The 17,461-nt window shown below is 39.9% G+C and overlaps 1 protein-coding gene across 3 annotated transcripts in view; it reads left to right on the plus strand.

The window, feature by feature from the left end:
• The first annotated feature begins 7,522 nt into the window (after positions 1-7,522).
• The window catches only part of LOC120024392 (tumor protein D53 homolog), a 30,132-nt gene continuing 20,193 nt past the window's right edge, over positions 7,523-17,461 (plus strand). For all 3 annotated transcript variants that reach the window (XR_005472826.1, XM_038968632.1, XM_038968633.1), the window contains exon 1: positions 7,523-7,659. Coding sequence is in view for 2 of the 3 variants with exons in the window: in XM_038968632.1 (XP_038824560.1) it covers positions 7,641-7,659 (19 nt within the window). In the remaining variant the exon portion in view is untranslated. The remainder of the gene's footprint in view (positions 7,660-17,461) is intronic.

Genomic DNA, 17,461 nt, shown 5'->3' on the forward strand with positions numbered 1-17,461 from the left:
AATTGTTGGTTCTAGTCAGGATTCTAGCAGCCGTATTTAGCACTAACTGAAGTTTATTTAGTGCTTTATCCGGGTAGCTGGAAAGTAGAGCATTGCAGTAGTCTAACCTAGACGTAACAAAAGCATGGATACATTTTTCTGAATCATTTTTGGACAGAAAGTTTCTGATTTTTGTAATGTTACGTAGATGGAAAAAAGCTGTCGTTGAAACAGTCTTGATATGTTTGTCAAAAGAGAGATCAGGGTCCTTTATTCAACCATCCTTTATTCACATTACTATAATACAATATTTCAGTTGTGTATAAACATTCTGGTCATTATAGTTAATTACCATGCTTTCTGCACTTAAATATGATGAATTTTGACCTGTGGAAAACTACACCTGTCTATAACTTCCCACAGTTCATGCTTGATTTGCGCATTGAGCTTGCAGAAAGAAAAAAAAACGAAATGAAATTCTAATAATTGAACCGATTTTCAGTCAATTAGTTGTCTAAAAAAACTAAATTAAATAGAAATGTCAGCTAATCGCCCAGAACTAACACAGGTGTGGTTCCTGAGTTAATTAAGCAATTAACATCCCTTCATGCTTTGGGTAAAAAAATGCCCAGTGCACAATATTATTTTGGCTACCATGGCTAGAAGAAGAGATCTTTGTGACCTTGAAAGAGGCTCTCAAAGGAGCATAGGGGGTGTAAAGGGTGTGTGTGTGTGTGTGTCAGTCAGTCACCAGATCTCAACCTTATTGAACACTTATGGGACATTTTGGAGCGACGCCTGAGACAACGTTTTCCACCAAATGATGGAATTTAATTGTGGAAAAATGGTGTCGCCCAACGCCCTATTCAGACTCTATGTTGGTGTTTCCTTTATTTTGGCAGTTACCTGTAGATAGTTACACACAACAAGCAATTGATTTGTAATTTTTTTATGACCAATCCCTAACTGCCCTGTAAGTGGTGCTTGTGTTTTAGGTTCCATTCCATACACATACACACGTTCAGCCACTTCCATCCCTGCCAACCCCAGAGTGCTATACCCATACACACACTGGTATTTGCATCGTCAACAAAATACATTTGTTTTTTCATGTTGGGAAAAAGCGCTGTTGAAATAACTGCTGTTTGATGCCCAGTAACGATGCCGCAATATATGTGTTTGTTTTGAAAATGTACATTTGACACATTTTCTGCCTCCTTCAATGGTCAATATCAGATGTCTGCTGTGAGAATATATCTAAAACCCATTCAATTAAAACATGGATGTCTATGGAGGACGGACACAGAGATGTACAGTAAGATCCATGATAGAGAAGCCATGGTTTTGTTATTTACTCTGAGGAGCCTATTTAAGGAACTCACTTTCAAGCTCAACTAGATTGCATGAAACAATCACTTTCCCATAGTCGTCCATTATTTAAATCTAGTTGGAAGTGTCATACAGTACATGCTATATGTTTATGAATGTGTCTATGAAGTTCATATTAGTCATGTCGGGGGTTTCTGTTCACATCAAATGTATAAGCCCGGTGTCTTGATATCATTAATAATAAACCATAGTCCATTCTCAATTTGAATTTGAAACACTGATTACAATAGGGCATGTTTAATTAAACTTTCTCTCTAATTCAATTTGGGCACAACATCAGTAAATTAAAAAAATAATAATAATTGTATCACAGCTGACAATCAAATGTCTCTTAGACTTTTTTCCAGTGGCCTTTGATGTAAGTACCCTTTTGAAAGGCACACAATGGGCCTGGATCTGTGCCAGTGAATAGTGGATTCTCTGCAGCTTTAAAGGTTGTAACTTGGCAACAGTGGGCCTGTCCACCTCTCCCCTATCTACCCAATCTTCTCACCATGGCCACTGTATTTATCAGACATTCAGACACTGCATTGATTCATGTGTTATTAATAACACATAATATGGTGAGGATGATGATGGAGATGGATGAAAGCTTGGTTACTACTTCACTCTAGTTACTGTGAGTTACCACAATGTCAAAGGTCATGAACAGAATTTGAAATCTATGAGGCTTTTGTAATTGTTCTCAGGGAGCATTCTGTTCACGTTCTCCACTGCTGTCTTTCCCTGCATGCCCCTTTAGCTCCAACTGTGCTACATGATCAAAGCCTGACACACAAATGGTTTGTTTTTGTTTTTTAATGATTTTAAAGATATAGCTTACCAGAAACCAGGTATGATATCACCATTGTTCTCATCAAGTAATCACCTGGATATAATATATTAAAATGCCATTGTTTGATGACACTTTTAGTGTATACATGTTACCTTTTAACCTGACACATTGAATTGACGTCTGGGCAGGTGGGTGATTCACCTCTGATGTCTGAACTTGCCCAGGGGCTTATCGGCTGGCTGAAGTCCCTATTAAAGCCATTGAGGTGTTGTTACCATAAAGATTACCTGGTGCCTTTACAAAGATTATTGATATATGCTTGATCTCCAAGAAGTGTTACTCCTGACTTTAAAGAGAATCTCATCTCTGCTCCAAAAAGGTCTGTAGCTTGCACAACTGAAATTGTCAATTTCTCCTGATCTAGATATAAATTATCTAGTAGTTTAAACTAAAGCTACAACAACACAGATAGTAGTTTTTCATGTATTGGTTGGTTTATGAAAATCAAATGCACAGATTTGTATTCTACTTTTGTTTGTGGGTCTTCGATGCTGCTGCACCACTATCTTCTCAGTTCGTGTAATTCATGTTTTGCAGAAAACGAATGTATGTTTTTATCAGATGGAATTGTGGAGTTATTAAACAGTGATGGTTGAAATGCCAAAAACATCTCTCTTCTCCCTGTACTATTCAGCCAAGGAAAACCAATTGATGGCACAACAAAAAACACTGTCTTGCGCTTGCCTTGATTTATAGTTTTTCAAAGAACACTGCCCCTTCCTGTCGTGAACCCCATTCCCTCCATCCACGAGGATGTCCTGTTCAGAAGTTGTTTTTACGGAAACGTTATCACCTTCATTTCCATTAGTGCTTGCCCCCTCTGAGAATAGCCCAGGAGGGTGGCCTACACCACATCAGCAGGGCCAAGCTGTTATGTTATCTATCCTGTCCAGTATCCACTCTATCCTCCCTGGGTGGACAGACACAGGATGTGTCCCAAATGGCACTCTATTCCCTTTATAGTGCACTACTTTTAACCAGTGCCCATTGTGCTCTGGTCAAAAGTAGTGCACTATATAGGGAATATGGGGGCATTTGGGAAGCAAACACAGCTCACTGCTTCCCAATGTCATGTGATCTAACTGGGGCCTGCGCTTACTCCTCTGTACATAGCTCTGAGATCAGCTGACCTTGCGGCTGTGATGGCTACTGAGAAAGTGAGTCCAGCTGGTTATGGACCCACAGGTCAAGTGGAGTCCTCCTGGGGATGGGAAAGTAGTTACAATAGGGCCTTCAAACAACCAAGTACTGTGGACTCAGATACGCTCCTATGAGCCAGCATAGGGAGAGAGCCCCGGAACGCAGATAGGCTTGTTTGACCAGAATGATGTGTGCTCCCAGCTGGTTCCTTCCTTCCTACCAGGATCATCTGATTTATTGTGTGTGATTTAGAATGCTGTGAACAGCTGTGTAAATACACAGGCTCCATATCAAACAAATTCAAGAAGACAGCATATGATGCAAAAGGTATTATACCGGCTGTATTTATGTATTTTAAAAGTTATTTATGTTGAAAACTTGATTGCTGACATGCAAAACATTTTTGATAGTATATCAACAATGGACTAATGAAACAAACACCAAAACAGTGTTTTTGGGTGGAGTTTTTCTTTAACAGGGCCTTATCAAGAGGCTCAGCAGAGCTGACAAAGCTATGAAATATACAACACAATTAATGAGAATTGCCTGTAGTTAGTGGTTATTCATCAGCAATATTACATAGTAAACAATATTACATTGTTGCTGTTCTGCCCAATACAAGGGCCTCATACCACAATAAGAAACCAATCTGTACCAGACATATTGTAGCTCTGAGTCTGATCTGAATAATGGTTCATCATAATGAAAATTCCACCCATCAGTTGAATATCCTGCCTCCTCCTGTTTCACTCTGTGAAGTGGAGTTGCTGTCTGTCTGGGGGACTGTTTCCTCCTAGTGTGGGGCCGTGCTCCTCTCTCTTTGTACCGGCTGAAACAGACATCCTGTTGACAGAGCTCCTCTGCTGCTAATGACAGGATACAGCTTGGCAGAGCTGCAGATTGAGGAACTCGGCTACCAGTACTACCACACTGGTCCCTGGTATAGCATGTCAGCGTGGGATATGGAAAAACACCCGGTGAATTACAGTATTTCATATGGTGTCTTGATAAGACAAAAAAAATGTAATCTTTCAAATTAATTTGAAATTATATTCATGGAAAGATTACGTCTTAAAAGAGAATTTCACTATTTTACAACTTGATGTTAGATGGTTCTGAAAATAGTCTATGGGCCAGGAGAAACTAACTTCAGCTAACTTTAGCCACTGATAGAAAAACATCTATGGAATTGATGGGCATGTGAGCATGTTTTTTTGAATGTTATGGCCAAATCACCTTTAAGTAAAATCAAACCACATATGTATTACATTTCAGGTGATTTGGACATACATTTTTTTTTACATGCTCACATCATGCCGCAATCACTTCCTTAGATGTTTACCTAGTGGTGGCTAAAGTTAGCTAATGTTGTACTGGCTGTTTAAAGACAACTGAACCATGGTTTCTCCTGGCCAATAGACTATTTTCAGGGTGAGGAACTATCTAACATCAAGTTGTAAAATAGTGAACTTCTCTTTTAAAATGCAAGGTCTTTCCAAAACACATCATTGATCAAAAGAACAACTGCTGCATTGAAGAAGAAGTGTTGCTGGATGCTTACTAAAAGGATGAATGATAAAAGAGTTCAGGTTGAACATGAATTGATTTATTAACCCTCACAGCGATCATCCAATCATTGCATCTGAAAGACTAATGTCTTGAGAGTCTAACTATCTTCTAAGTGTTTTGCTTCTTATAAAATGAATACGTTTAGCATAATTTTCAAAAGTAAAAAAATGTATCTGTTTGCCTGGCCATAACTGTAAGCAAATAATGTATATCACGGAGTAAGGGATTGATTGAATCTGTTAAATCAAAGTATATATTATTATTTATTATTATACTGTAACCCAATCATCTGGAGTTACAGTAACTCAATTTATCTTGTGACAAATGTACTACAAGAGATGTAGTTACCCTACTCTGACAGATGAGGGTGTACTGTACATTGATCAGGGTAGATTCTCAAAGACTAGAATCACAATTTATGAATCAGCAGGTGACTTTCCATTCTGTAATTAAACATTGTATCCAACTAGACTAAATTAATAGATACATGAATGTCACGCTTTCACTCTACCGGAAGCAATGTCAATAATATTTAAGTGTACTAAACTAATAGCATTTATATATATATATATATATATATATATATATATATATATATATATATATATACAGAGTACCAGTCAAAAGTTTGGACACACCTACTCATTCAAGGGTTTTTCTTTATTTTTTACTATTTTCTACATTGTAGAATAATAGTGAAGCCATCAAAACTATGAAATAACACATATGGAATCATGTAGTAACCAAAAATGTGTTAAACAAATCAAAATATATTTTAGATTTTAGATTCTTCAAAGTAGCCACCCTTTGCCTTGATGACAGCTTTGCACACTCTTGGCATTCTCTCAACCAGCTTCATCTGGAATGCTTTTCCAACAGTCTTGAAAGAGTTCCCACATATGCTGAACACTTGTTGGCTGCTTTTCCTTCACTCTGCTGTCCAACTCATCCTTAACCATCTCAATTGGGTTGAGGTCGGGTGTTTGTGGAGGCCAGGTCATCTGATGCAGCACTCCATCACTCTCCTTCTTGGTCAAATAGCCCTTACACAGTCTGAAGGTGTGTTGGGTCATTGTCCTGTTGAAAAACAAATGATAGTCCTACTAAGCGCAAACCAGATGGGATGGCATATTGCTGCAGAATGCTGTGGTAGCCATGCTGGTTAAGTGTGCCTTGAATTCTAAATAAATCACAGACAGTGTCACCAGCAAAGCACCCCCACACCATCTCCTCCATGCTTCACGGTATGAACCACAAATGCAGAGACCGTCCATTGCTCGTGTTTCTTGGCCCAAGCAAGTCTCTTCTTAATATTGGTGTCCTTAGTAGTGGTTTCTTTGCAGCAATTCGACCATGAAGTCCTGATTCACACAGTCTCCTCTGAACAGTTGATGTTGAGATGTGTATGTTACTTGAACTCTGGGAAGCATTTATTTGGGATGCAATTTCTGAGGCTGGTAACTCTAATGAACTTCTGCTCTGTAGAAGAGGTAACTCTGGGTCTTCCTTTCCTGTGGCGGTCCTCACGAGAGCCAGTTTCATCATAGCGCTTGATGGTTTTTACGACTGCACTTTAAGAAACTTTCAAAGTTCTTGAAATTTTCCACATTGACTGACCTTCATGTATTTAAGTAATAAGGACTGTCATTTCTCTTTGCTTATTTGAGCCGTTCTTGCCATAATATGGACTGTGTCTTTTACCAAATAGGGCTATCTTCTGTATACCACCCTTACCTTGTCACAACACAACTAATTGGCTCAAACACATTAAGAAGGAAATAAATTCCACAAATTAACTTTTAACACCTGTTAATTGAAATGCATTCCAGGAGACTACCTCAAGAACCTGGTTGAGAGAATGCCAAGAGTGTGCAAAGCTGTGTGTTGGGTCATTGTCCTGTTGAAAAGTGTGCCTTGAATTCTAAATAAATCACTGGCAGTGTCACCAGCAAAGCACCCCTCCACCATCACACCTAAAAAATATAGATTTTTTATTTTATTTGTTTAACAGTTTTTTGGTTACTACATGATTCCATATGTGTTATTTCATAACATTTTCTCAATTTTCTGATTGTATTAGATCATGGATTGATAAGCATGACACGCATCATTCGTTAGACAGGAAAGAGTATTTGGAAAATGAAAACATCACAACTTTGTATCAGATTCCTTTGTGAATAAAGGGCAGTCTAGTTGGATGCAATCCTTGGGACGTCCCAACTCTAACGTCACCCAATTGAAGTTTAACACATTTTTACATTTTAGCAGACATTGTTATCAAAAGCAATTTACAGGAACAATTTGGGTTACGTGCGTTGAAGGACACATCGACAGACGTTTCTTCTAGTCGGCTCGGACGATTTGAACCAGCGACCTTTCTGTTACTAGCTCAATGCTGCTAACCGCCAGGCTACCAGCTGCTCTACACTGGTTAAAGGGTTAGGGTTAACTAAGGGTAGAGGTTAAGGTTAGGGTTTAGGGTAAGGACGTCCCAATGAGTCCAGATAGCGCTAACCTTATTTTTATGAGTCATTGTGTACACAACAATTGGTTTGTGTTGGACGCCCCGCCCATGGAGGCGTTACCGTAATAACTGAGAGTGAAGGAAATCGTGTAAAGACTGGCATCTGACAGCGCAGCAGTAAGCAACTATATCTACGTCCAACACGTTGTTTGCTAGAACTATTTATATTTACTTGAAGTAGCCAACTGCTTCAGATTGTTTCGAATGGAGACCAGACAACAGGGTGAGTGAGAATTCCATCTCTCTAAAATTATAGAATAATATGTTGCACATAGTGGCTTTTTGTTGTTGCATTTATTCAACTGGGTAACTAGTACTTAGCCAACTGTTTGTTACTTACAATTAGCAGAGATGAACGAAAACTATTGTTAGTGTATTCATATTTGATATAGACTTAGTTAACCTTAATGCATATATTAGTAACCGTAATAAGCAGTTGACCTTGTATATGGGATGATGGGCTTGATAGGTGCGTCATAACTTTTAATAAATTATTTTTCCTCAAAAGGCAAACATTTTATCAACAGAATAGCCATTCGTGACCAGTTATCACATGACGCATCTAGGCTGCCTAATGGAGCACGTGGTTAACTTTTCCATTTCTGTCCGGTGTGCAACATCATGTTGCAACATGGTAACAAAAGATCAAGTTAATGTGGATGTAATATTGCTCTGTCCCTCTATTAGGTTCAAATTCATTTTGCAAACCATATGACTGGCTCAAGGGCAAGGCCACTATTTCCCCTCCCCACATGACCATCTGACCAAATAATTGAAACCTTGTGATAGGTATTTGGTTTGGAGAGGGTTTCTTTGTAGTTGGCCCTATCTTCCAAATAGCAAGATGACTGTCATATCTTGTTCCCACTAGATTAGGTTACCAGTTGAATACTGGATATTATAATTAACTTTCTGGTTCAAACAAGGTCTAGGCATTGGTTTTTATCAACCTCTGGTTATCAAGTTACAGTCAGTCTGTAATGCAGGGGTTTTCAACCGGAGTTCCACAGTCCGTGGAGGTACTGCAGGGTGTGTGCGAACATATATAAAGAAAGAAAAGTGTTTCCCCCTCAATGTTTTTATTAAAATCACTAGCAACAACAGAATATTCTTTTTTTGACTACATACCTACAGTACAATAGAAAAGAGGAGAATATCTTATTTCTAATGATGTCAATGTTAATTCTCAACTCCAAATATTGAGCAAATTACACTACTTGGAGCTAATTACACTCACTGGAGTATCTGACATAAGCTTAGAAAAAGCACCCGTGAATAGATTACCAGGCTGTCGAGTGCCGATGGCAGCTAGTAAGCTTTCTTGACTGACTTGGACTTTCATTTTGCCAACCCATGGCTAACCTTTGTTTAATCAGCTAAACAGCTGCTCTTAGAGAAAATAGGCTATATTAGAGTTTACACCTCCTCTTCCAATTATAATGTGAGGAGGTCAAAATAATTAAACTATTTACCACATATTCATTTTAAAATGTTGTAAGCCAGTATGAGGGTTTGCACTCAGGCTAAAAAGAAAGGTGGCCTGTGCGTAAGATAAAAATATATAAAGATAGTTCTAAAGGGACTAGCACTCAAGCCATGAATAACCCAAGGAGGCCGAGATGTAAAAATAATATACTTCATTTAATCAATGCTCAAAAAAATACAAAGGGTGACAGTGCAAGGTGCAAAAATAGTTAATAAAGAGCATACGTTTCGGCTTTATACTTTCATCACTGCTGTAAAAAGCATTGATTACTTGATGACAAGACGTGAACATTTTGGGGGGGTTAATGTATGATGGGGGTCCGTGGGTCGCCAGTTTGCCTGGGAGGGGGTCCCTGAGCCAGAAAGGTTGAAGACCCCTGCTTTAGTGGACACTGTAACCTACATTGTACACCAATCGTGTGTGTGCCTGTGCGCCTGTGTGTGTGCCTGTGTCTGTGTGCCTGTGTGCCTGTGTGTGTGCCTGTGTGTGTGTGTGTGCCTGTGTCTGTGTGCCTGTGTGTGTGTGTGTGTAACCTACTCTTTTGTCTTGCACCCCATTCATTGGCTTATGGACATCAAATGCATCATCAGATCTGTACTCTAGTGTACTGAGCGACTTTAATGTACTGAGCGATGGTGCAGGGGTATGGGGTAAGACCTTGTAGTCTGATGAGTGGGTTATGCCCAGCAGGTTTGAGATGCAACCTGAAGGTTACATGTCTTTGTTCAGTCCCTCCTTCCCTATTATTGGTAGTATTACAGTAGTTACAGTGTGTCCAAGTGGAGTGTGTCATCATGGGCCCACTTTTGAACAGTAAACCTGTGCAACATCAATTGCATATGTTTTATAGGCTACTGTGAATTGTAAGAGCATGTGGTGATAAATCACTGATCTGTCTTGATGATACTGCACAATTAAACCAGAAAATGGGCCTATGTGTTCTTGATATGCTTGCTTGCCCTATAATGTGGATACAGTTGAAGTCAGAAGTTTACATACACCTTAACCAAATACATTTAAACTCAGTTTTTCACAATTCCTGACATTTAATCCTAGTAAACATTCCCTGTCTTAGGTCAGTTAGGAGCACCACTTTATTTTAAGAATGTGAAATGTCAGAATAATAGTGGAGAGAAGGATTTATTTCAGATTTTATTTCTTTCATCACATTCCCAGTGGGTCATAAGTTTACATACACTCAATTAGTATTTGGTAGCATTGCCTTTAAATTGTTTAACTTGGGTAAAATGTTTCGGGTAGCCTTCCACAGGCTTCCCACAATAAGTTGGGTGAATTTTGGCCCATTCCTCCTGACAGAGCTGGTATAACTGAGTCAGGTTTGTAGGTCTCCTTGCTCGCACACTATTTTTCAGTTCTGCCCATTGTCAAGGTTGTGCGCTACTGGTACGAATCAGGTGCAGGAGAGCAGAGAGTTGTGATCAGGCGCACTTTATTTGGCAGAAGCACAAAAGACAGACGCAACTGCGTCAAAAACCTCTAGCCAATGGCAAAAGTGAATAAGCGTGAAAACACTCACAATAATGCAAATGTATGAACAATAAACATACTACGGGTCAAAACACGATAACCGGGGAACAACCAGTCTGGCGCGTAACACTAAACATTAAACAATTCCACACAAAGACATGGGGGGAACAGAGGAATATATATATGCAGTGTAATTAGGGAATGTAAACCAGGTGTGCGGGAAACAAGACAAGACAAAACAAATGGAACAATGAAAAATGGAGTGGCGATGGCTAGAAGGCCGGTGACATCGACCCGCCGAATGCCGCCCGACCAAGGAGTGACACCCACACATTTTCTATAGGATTGAGGTCATGTTTCTTCAATATATCCACATAATTTTCCTGCCTCACGATGCCATCTATTTTGTTAAGTGCACCAGTCCCTCCTGCAGTAAAGCACCCCCACAACATGATGCTGCCACCCCCTTGGTTCACGGTTGGGATGGTGTTCTTCAGCTTGCAAGCCTCCCCCTTTTTCCTCCAAACATAACGATGGTCATTATGGCCAAACAGTTCTATTTTTGTTTCATCAGACCAGAGGACATTTCTCCAAAAAGTAGGATTTTTGTCCCCATATGCAGTTGCAAACCGTAGTCTGGCTTTTCTATGGCGGTTTTGGAGCAGTGGCTTCTTCCTTGCTGAGTGGCCTTTCAGGTTATTTCGATATAGGACTCGTTTTACTGTGGATATAGATACTTTTGTACCTGTTTCCTCCAGAATCTTCACAAGGTCCTTTGCTGTTGTTCTTGGAATGATTTGCACTTTTCGTACCAAAGTACATTCACCTCTAGGAGACAGAACGCATCTCCTTCCTGAGCGGTATGACGGCTGTGTGGTCCCATGGTGTTTATACTTGCGTACTATTGTTTGTACAGATGAACGTGGTACCTTCAGGCGTTTGGAAATTGCTCACAAGGATGAACCAGACTTGTGGAGGTAATTTTTATGAGGTCTTGGCTGATTTATTTAGATTTTCCCATGATGTCAAGCAAAGAGGCACTGAGTTTGAAGGTAGGCCATGAAATACATCCACAGGTACACCGCCAATCGATTCAAATGATGTCAATTAGCCTATCAGAAGCTTCTAAAGCCATGGCATAATTTTCTGGAATTTTCCATGCTGTTTAAAGGCACAGTCAACTTCGTGTATGTAAACTTCTGACCCACTGGAATTGTGATACAGTGAAATAATCTGTCTGTAAACAATTGTTGGGGAAATTACTTGTGTCATGCTCAAAGTAGATGTCCTAACTGACTTGCCAAAACTATAGTTTGTTAACAAGAAATTTGTGGAGTGGTTGAAAAAACGAGTTTTGAAAGTTCAGATAGTCCCAGTTTGAGAATGTTTGACACGCATAACAAAAACAGCATTTACGGAGGTATCGACTAACACTAATGTAAAGTAAAAAAGTAACCCCTTTTTTACTCTACTAGTGTAACCTATGATTGCTTGAAGTTTTATCTGATTTTAGGAACAGTACTCGAGTGGTTGAAAAAACGAGTTTTAATGACTCCAACCTAAGTCTGTAAACATCCAACTTCAACTGTAGATAGCAAGATTTATCTTTTGGAATACTAAAGTTCTCTAGCATGTTATGTTTGAGCTGATTGAAATTTCTAAATGTTCTCTCGGTACGTATACAGCCTAAAAGGATCTGTACGTGAATTGCCTAACCAGGGTCACCTTCATCAGGCAAACAATGAAACACCTATGTATGTGTCAAAAATGTTCAGATGTTTGTTATACAGCATTTTTTCTCTGGTTATGAACATGTTATATCCATAGGCTGTATGTTTAGAACATGTGACCTCCTTGGACAAAGTAGTCTAGGCCTATACACTGAGAGTACAAAACATTAGGAACACCTGACCTTCCTAATATTGACTTGCATGCCCTTTTACCCTCAGAACAGCCTCAATTCGTTGGGGCATGTACTCTGCAAGGTGTGTGTGTGTGTTTGTTTGTGTTCCACAGGGATGCTGCCCATGTTGACTCCAATGCTTCCCAAAGTTGTGTCAAGTTGGCTGGAAGTCCTTTGTGTGGGGAACCATTCTTGATACACACGGGAAACTGTTGAGCGTGAAAACCCCAGCAGCGTTGCAGTTCTTGACACACTCAAACTAGAGAACGACCAATATGGATTTTTTTTAGGGCCGAAACCAATTTGTTTTGGGGGGGGTCAAGGAAGCCAATATTTTAGGCCGATATTCAATATCATTAGACAGCCATGTATGCATTAATGCATAATTTTTTAACTAAAACAATACAGTTGACTTTGTTGTTATGTAGTTAAATTGGAAAAAACAATGGTAATAGTACAATGCATTCGGAATCTATTCAGACCCCTTGACCTTTTCCACATTTTGTTATGATACAGCCTTGCTCTAAAATTAATTACATTGATGAAAAATCAATCTACAAACAATACCCCATAATGACAATGTGAAAACAGGTTTTATAAATTTGCACAAATTTATAAAAAATACAAAAATGGATGAGACTTGAAATTGAGCTCAGGTGCATTCTGTTTTCATTGATCATCCTTGAGATGTTTCTACAACTTGATTGGAGTCCACCGATTTGGAAAGGCACACACCTGTCTATATAAGGTCCCACATTTGACATTGCATGTCAGAGTAAAAACAAAGCCATGAGGTTGAAGGAATTGTCTGTAAAGCTCCAAGAATTGTGTTGAGGCACAGATCTGGGGAAGGTTATCAAAAAATGTCTGCAGCATTGAAGGTCCCCAAGAACACATTGGTCTCTTCCTAGAGCTGGCCGCCCGACCAAACTGAGCAGTCGGATGAGAAGGGCCTTGGTCAGGGAGGTGACCAAGAACCCGATGGTCACTCTGACAGAGCTCCAGAGTTCCTCTGTGGAGATGGGAGAACCTTCCAGAAGAACAACCATCTCTGCAGCACTCCACCAATCAGGCCTTTATAATAGTGGCCAGACGGAAACCACTCCTCAGTAAAAGGCACATGACAGCCCGCTTGGAGTTTGCCAAAAGTTTTTGCTTTTGTAATTATGGGGTATTGTGTGTAAATTGATAAAGGAAAAAAACGATCTAATCAATTTTAGAATAAGGCAGTAACGTAACAAAATGTGGAAATGGAAAAGGGGTCTGAATACTTTCTAAATGCACTGTAATTTGATTTGAATGGTAATTCTCTTGATAAACTGGGTTAAGACTGCATGACCAGCCTTTCAAAGCACTTCATGGCTACCAACGTTTATTTTCTACAGGTTATTTAAGATATGATGGAGAGAAAAAACATGACTGTAAATAATTCATTACAAAAATAAAGAAATTAAGAAACAAACTTTCAAATGAAAGGAAACTTCTTTGCAGGGAAAAAACATATTTGAATAAATGTGGGTTTTGACATTGTCATAACCAGCCATAAAATAACGCAATATATGTTACAACAGGTGAACATATATGGTTCATGACAGTGTTATGACCATATTATGACAGGTTATGAGAAGTTGTCAGCTGTTGTGACATATTATGATATGGTTATGACCATGTCATAACGTGTTATGATGATAGGTTAAGTAAAGTGTTACCAAAAATAATGTACTTTTTACTTTTTACTCCACACATTTTCCCTGACACCTAAAAGTACTCATTTTGAATGCTTAGCAGGACAGGAAAATGTTCCAATTCACACACTTATCAAGAGAACATCCCTGGCCCTTCTTCCTCTGAGCTGGCAGACTCACCAAACACACATGCTTAGTTTGTAAATTGTCTGTGTTGGCGTGTGCCCCTTGGCTATCCTTAAATAAACAAGACAATAGTGCCATCTGGTTTGCTTAATATAAGGAATTTGAAGTTATTTATACTTTTACCTTTGATACTTAAGTATATTTAAAAGTAGATTTTGGCTGATCTGTGGCATCTAAGGTGCTACAGATGACAAACAGTCTGTTTGCCTTCTATATTGCCCTACTGATCAACAACATTTGCATAAAAGCATCACTCAAGCATGTCACACCTGTATGGAAGGACATCATATAGGCACTGCTGTTAGTTTGAGAATATAAAAGAACATCTGTTCAATGCAAATGGGTCCAACGTAACGTCATGATTTATGATCACGGATGCTTATGAAACTAGTATTTTTTTTTTGTCATTTTCCTTTATATGGATTTTATTTATTTTTTTAGCTGCCAGGACAAATCTCTAAACAACTTAGCTGCCAGGACAAATCTCTAAACAACTTAGCTGCCAGGACGCATCTCTAAACAACTTAGCTGCCAGGACAAATCTCTAAACAACTTAGCTGCCAGGACAAATCTCTAAACAACTTAGCTGCCAGGACAAATCTCTAAACAACTTAGCTGCCAGGACAAATCTCTAAACAACTTAGCTGCCAGGACAAATCTCTAAACAACTTAGCTGCCAGGACAAATCTCTAAACAACTTAGCTGCCAGGACAAATCTCTAAACAACTTAGCTGCCAGGACAAATCTCTAAACAACTTAGCTGCCAGGACGCATCTCTAAACAACTTAGCTGCCAGGACGCATCTCTAAACAACTTAGCTGCCAGGACGCATCTCTAAACAACTTAGCTGCCAGGACGCATCTCTAAACAACTTAGCTGCCAGGACGCATCTCTAAACAACTTAGCTGCCAGGACGCATCTCTAAACAACTTAGCTGCCAGGACGCATCTCTAAACAACTTAGCTGCCAGGACGCATCTCTAAACAACTTAGCTGCCAGGACGCATCTCTAAACAACTTAGCTGCCAGGACGCATCTCTAAACAACTTAGGTGCCAGGATGCATCTCTAAACAACTTAGCTGCCAGGACGCATCTCTAAACAACTTAGCTGCCAGGATGCATCTCTAAACAACTTAGCTGCCAGGACGCATCTCTAAACAACTTAGCTGCCAGGACGCATCTCTAAACAACTTAGCTGCCAGGACGCATCTCTAAACAACTTAGCTGCCAGGACGCATCTCTAAACAACTTAGCTGCCAGGACGCATCTCTAAACAACTTAGCTGCCAGGACGCATCTCTAAACAACTTAGCTGCCAGGACGCATCTCTAAACAACTTAGCTGCCAGGACGCATCTCTAAACAACTTAGCTGCCAGGACGCATCTCTAAACAACTTAGCTGCCAGGACGCATCTCTAAACAACTTAGCTGCCAGGACGCATCTCTAAACAACTTAGGTGCCAGGACGCATCTCTAAACAACTTAGCTGCCAGGACGCATCTCTAAACAACTTAGCTGCCAGGACGCATCTCTAAACAACTTAGCTGCCAGGACGCATCTCTAAACAACTTAGCTGCCAGGACGCATCTCTAAACAACTTAGCTGCCAGGACGCATCTCTAAACAACTTAGCTGCCAGGACGCATCTCTAAACAACTTAGCTGCCAGGACGCATCTCTAAACAACTTAGCTGCCAGGACGCATCTCTAAACAACTTAGCTGCCAGGAAGCATCTCTAAACAACTTAGCTGCCAGGACGCATCTCTAAACAACTTAGCTGCCAGGACGCATCTCTAAACAACTTAGCTGCCAGGACGCATCTCTAAACAACTTAGCTGCCAGGAAGCATCTCTAAACAACTTAGCTGCCAGGACAATCTCTAAACAACTTAGCTGCCAGGACGCATCTCTAAACAACTTAGCTGCCAGGACGCATCTCTAAACAACTTAGCTGCCAGGACGCATCTCTAAACAACTTAGCTGCCAGGACGCATCTCTAAACAACTTAGCTGCCAGGACGCATCTCTAAACAACTTAGCTGCCAGGACGCATCTCTAAACAACTTAGCTGCCAGGACGCATCTCGCCTGTCACCTACTATCATATCCCGTTCAAAGGCCCTTCAATCTTGTTTTGTTCATTCACCCTCTGAATGGCACACATAAACAATCCTTGTCTCAATGCTTAAAAATCCTTCTTTAATCTACACTGATTGAAGTGGATTTAACAAGTGACATCAATACGGGATCATAGCTTTCACCTGGTCAGTCTATATCATGGAAAGAGGTGGTCCTAATGTTTTGTACACTTAGTGTATATCTGATCAATAATGACTAATTTCATAAAATTAACATAATCTTTCCCCCTCGTTTCTGCTACCAAATGAAGAAAGAGGACAAGGACATATCAGGACAGGTATGCTGCTTCTCTGATTATCTGACTGCCCTTCACAGGAATGTTAATGTGATGTGTCCCTTCTGACTGGAGTAATGCAGTATTACTGATTCATGTTTTAAGTCTCACTATCGTGAGTGACTGAAGGACTGCACTCACTCTCACCTCCCTCCACCAATTGGATAAAAACACCCCTGACAGTGTTAATTCACCAAATGAATTTGAGAGCAACCATTTGATGAAGTTGCAGTCAGAGGACTATCTGAAATGGCATCTTTGACTTGAGCTAGCTATCACCACTGCTTAACTCTGCTGTGGCTGAGGCGAAGGACTGTGATAAATCTAGTTTGATAATCCCTGAGGAAAATCCCACTACTATAGCCAGGTCAGAAATTATGTAACAGGCCGAGATGGTCTAAAACGGAAGCAAAAAGTGGAACCAATTTCCAGATAACCTCTGTTTATTTACTAACTGATCCATTTTATTTACCGTGGTTAAGAGCTATCTCATTGGTAAGGGGATTGGAGATTTATAGTAACACTTCCGGTTATGTTGGCTGCGTGCTCCGTCTGACACACTTCGTTATGGTTACAGGATTTGTTTCTTCTGTCAATACGTAATGCAGGTAATTTTACTGCATGGGTAAACTCATTGAACATCAATGAGTTAGCGGTGATAATAGGAGATGACAGTGCTATCGCTATCAATGTGCAAGGGTCGAGATGAGAGGGTATCAGTACATTTTCCGTGTCGTCAAAATGGATCGCAACCTGTTTGTCTGCTTTGAGAGAGAGACAACCATTGTGATACCCACTGTGATACCATCACTAATAGACAGATATTTCACCTTGGATGACAGACTTTAGCATGGCCAGAGCAGCCACAG

Source organism: Salvelinus namaycush, chromosome 29 (assembly GCF_016432855.1).
Source record: "Salvelinus namaycush isolate Seneca chromosome 29, SaNama_1.0, whole genome shotgun sequence".
Classification (NCBI taxonomy): Eukaryota; Metazoa; Chordata; class Actinopteri; order Salmoniformes; family Salmonidae; genus Salvelinus; species Salvelinus namaycush.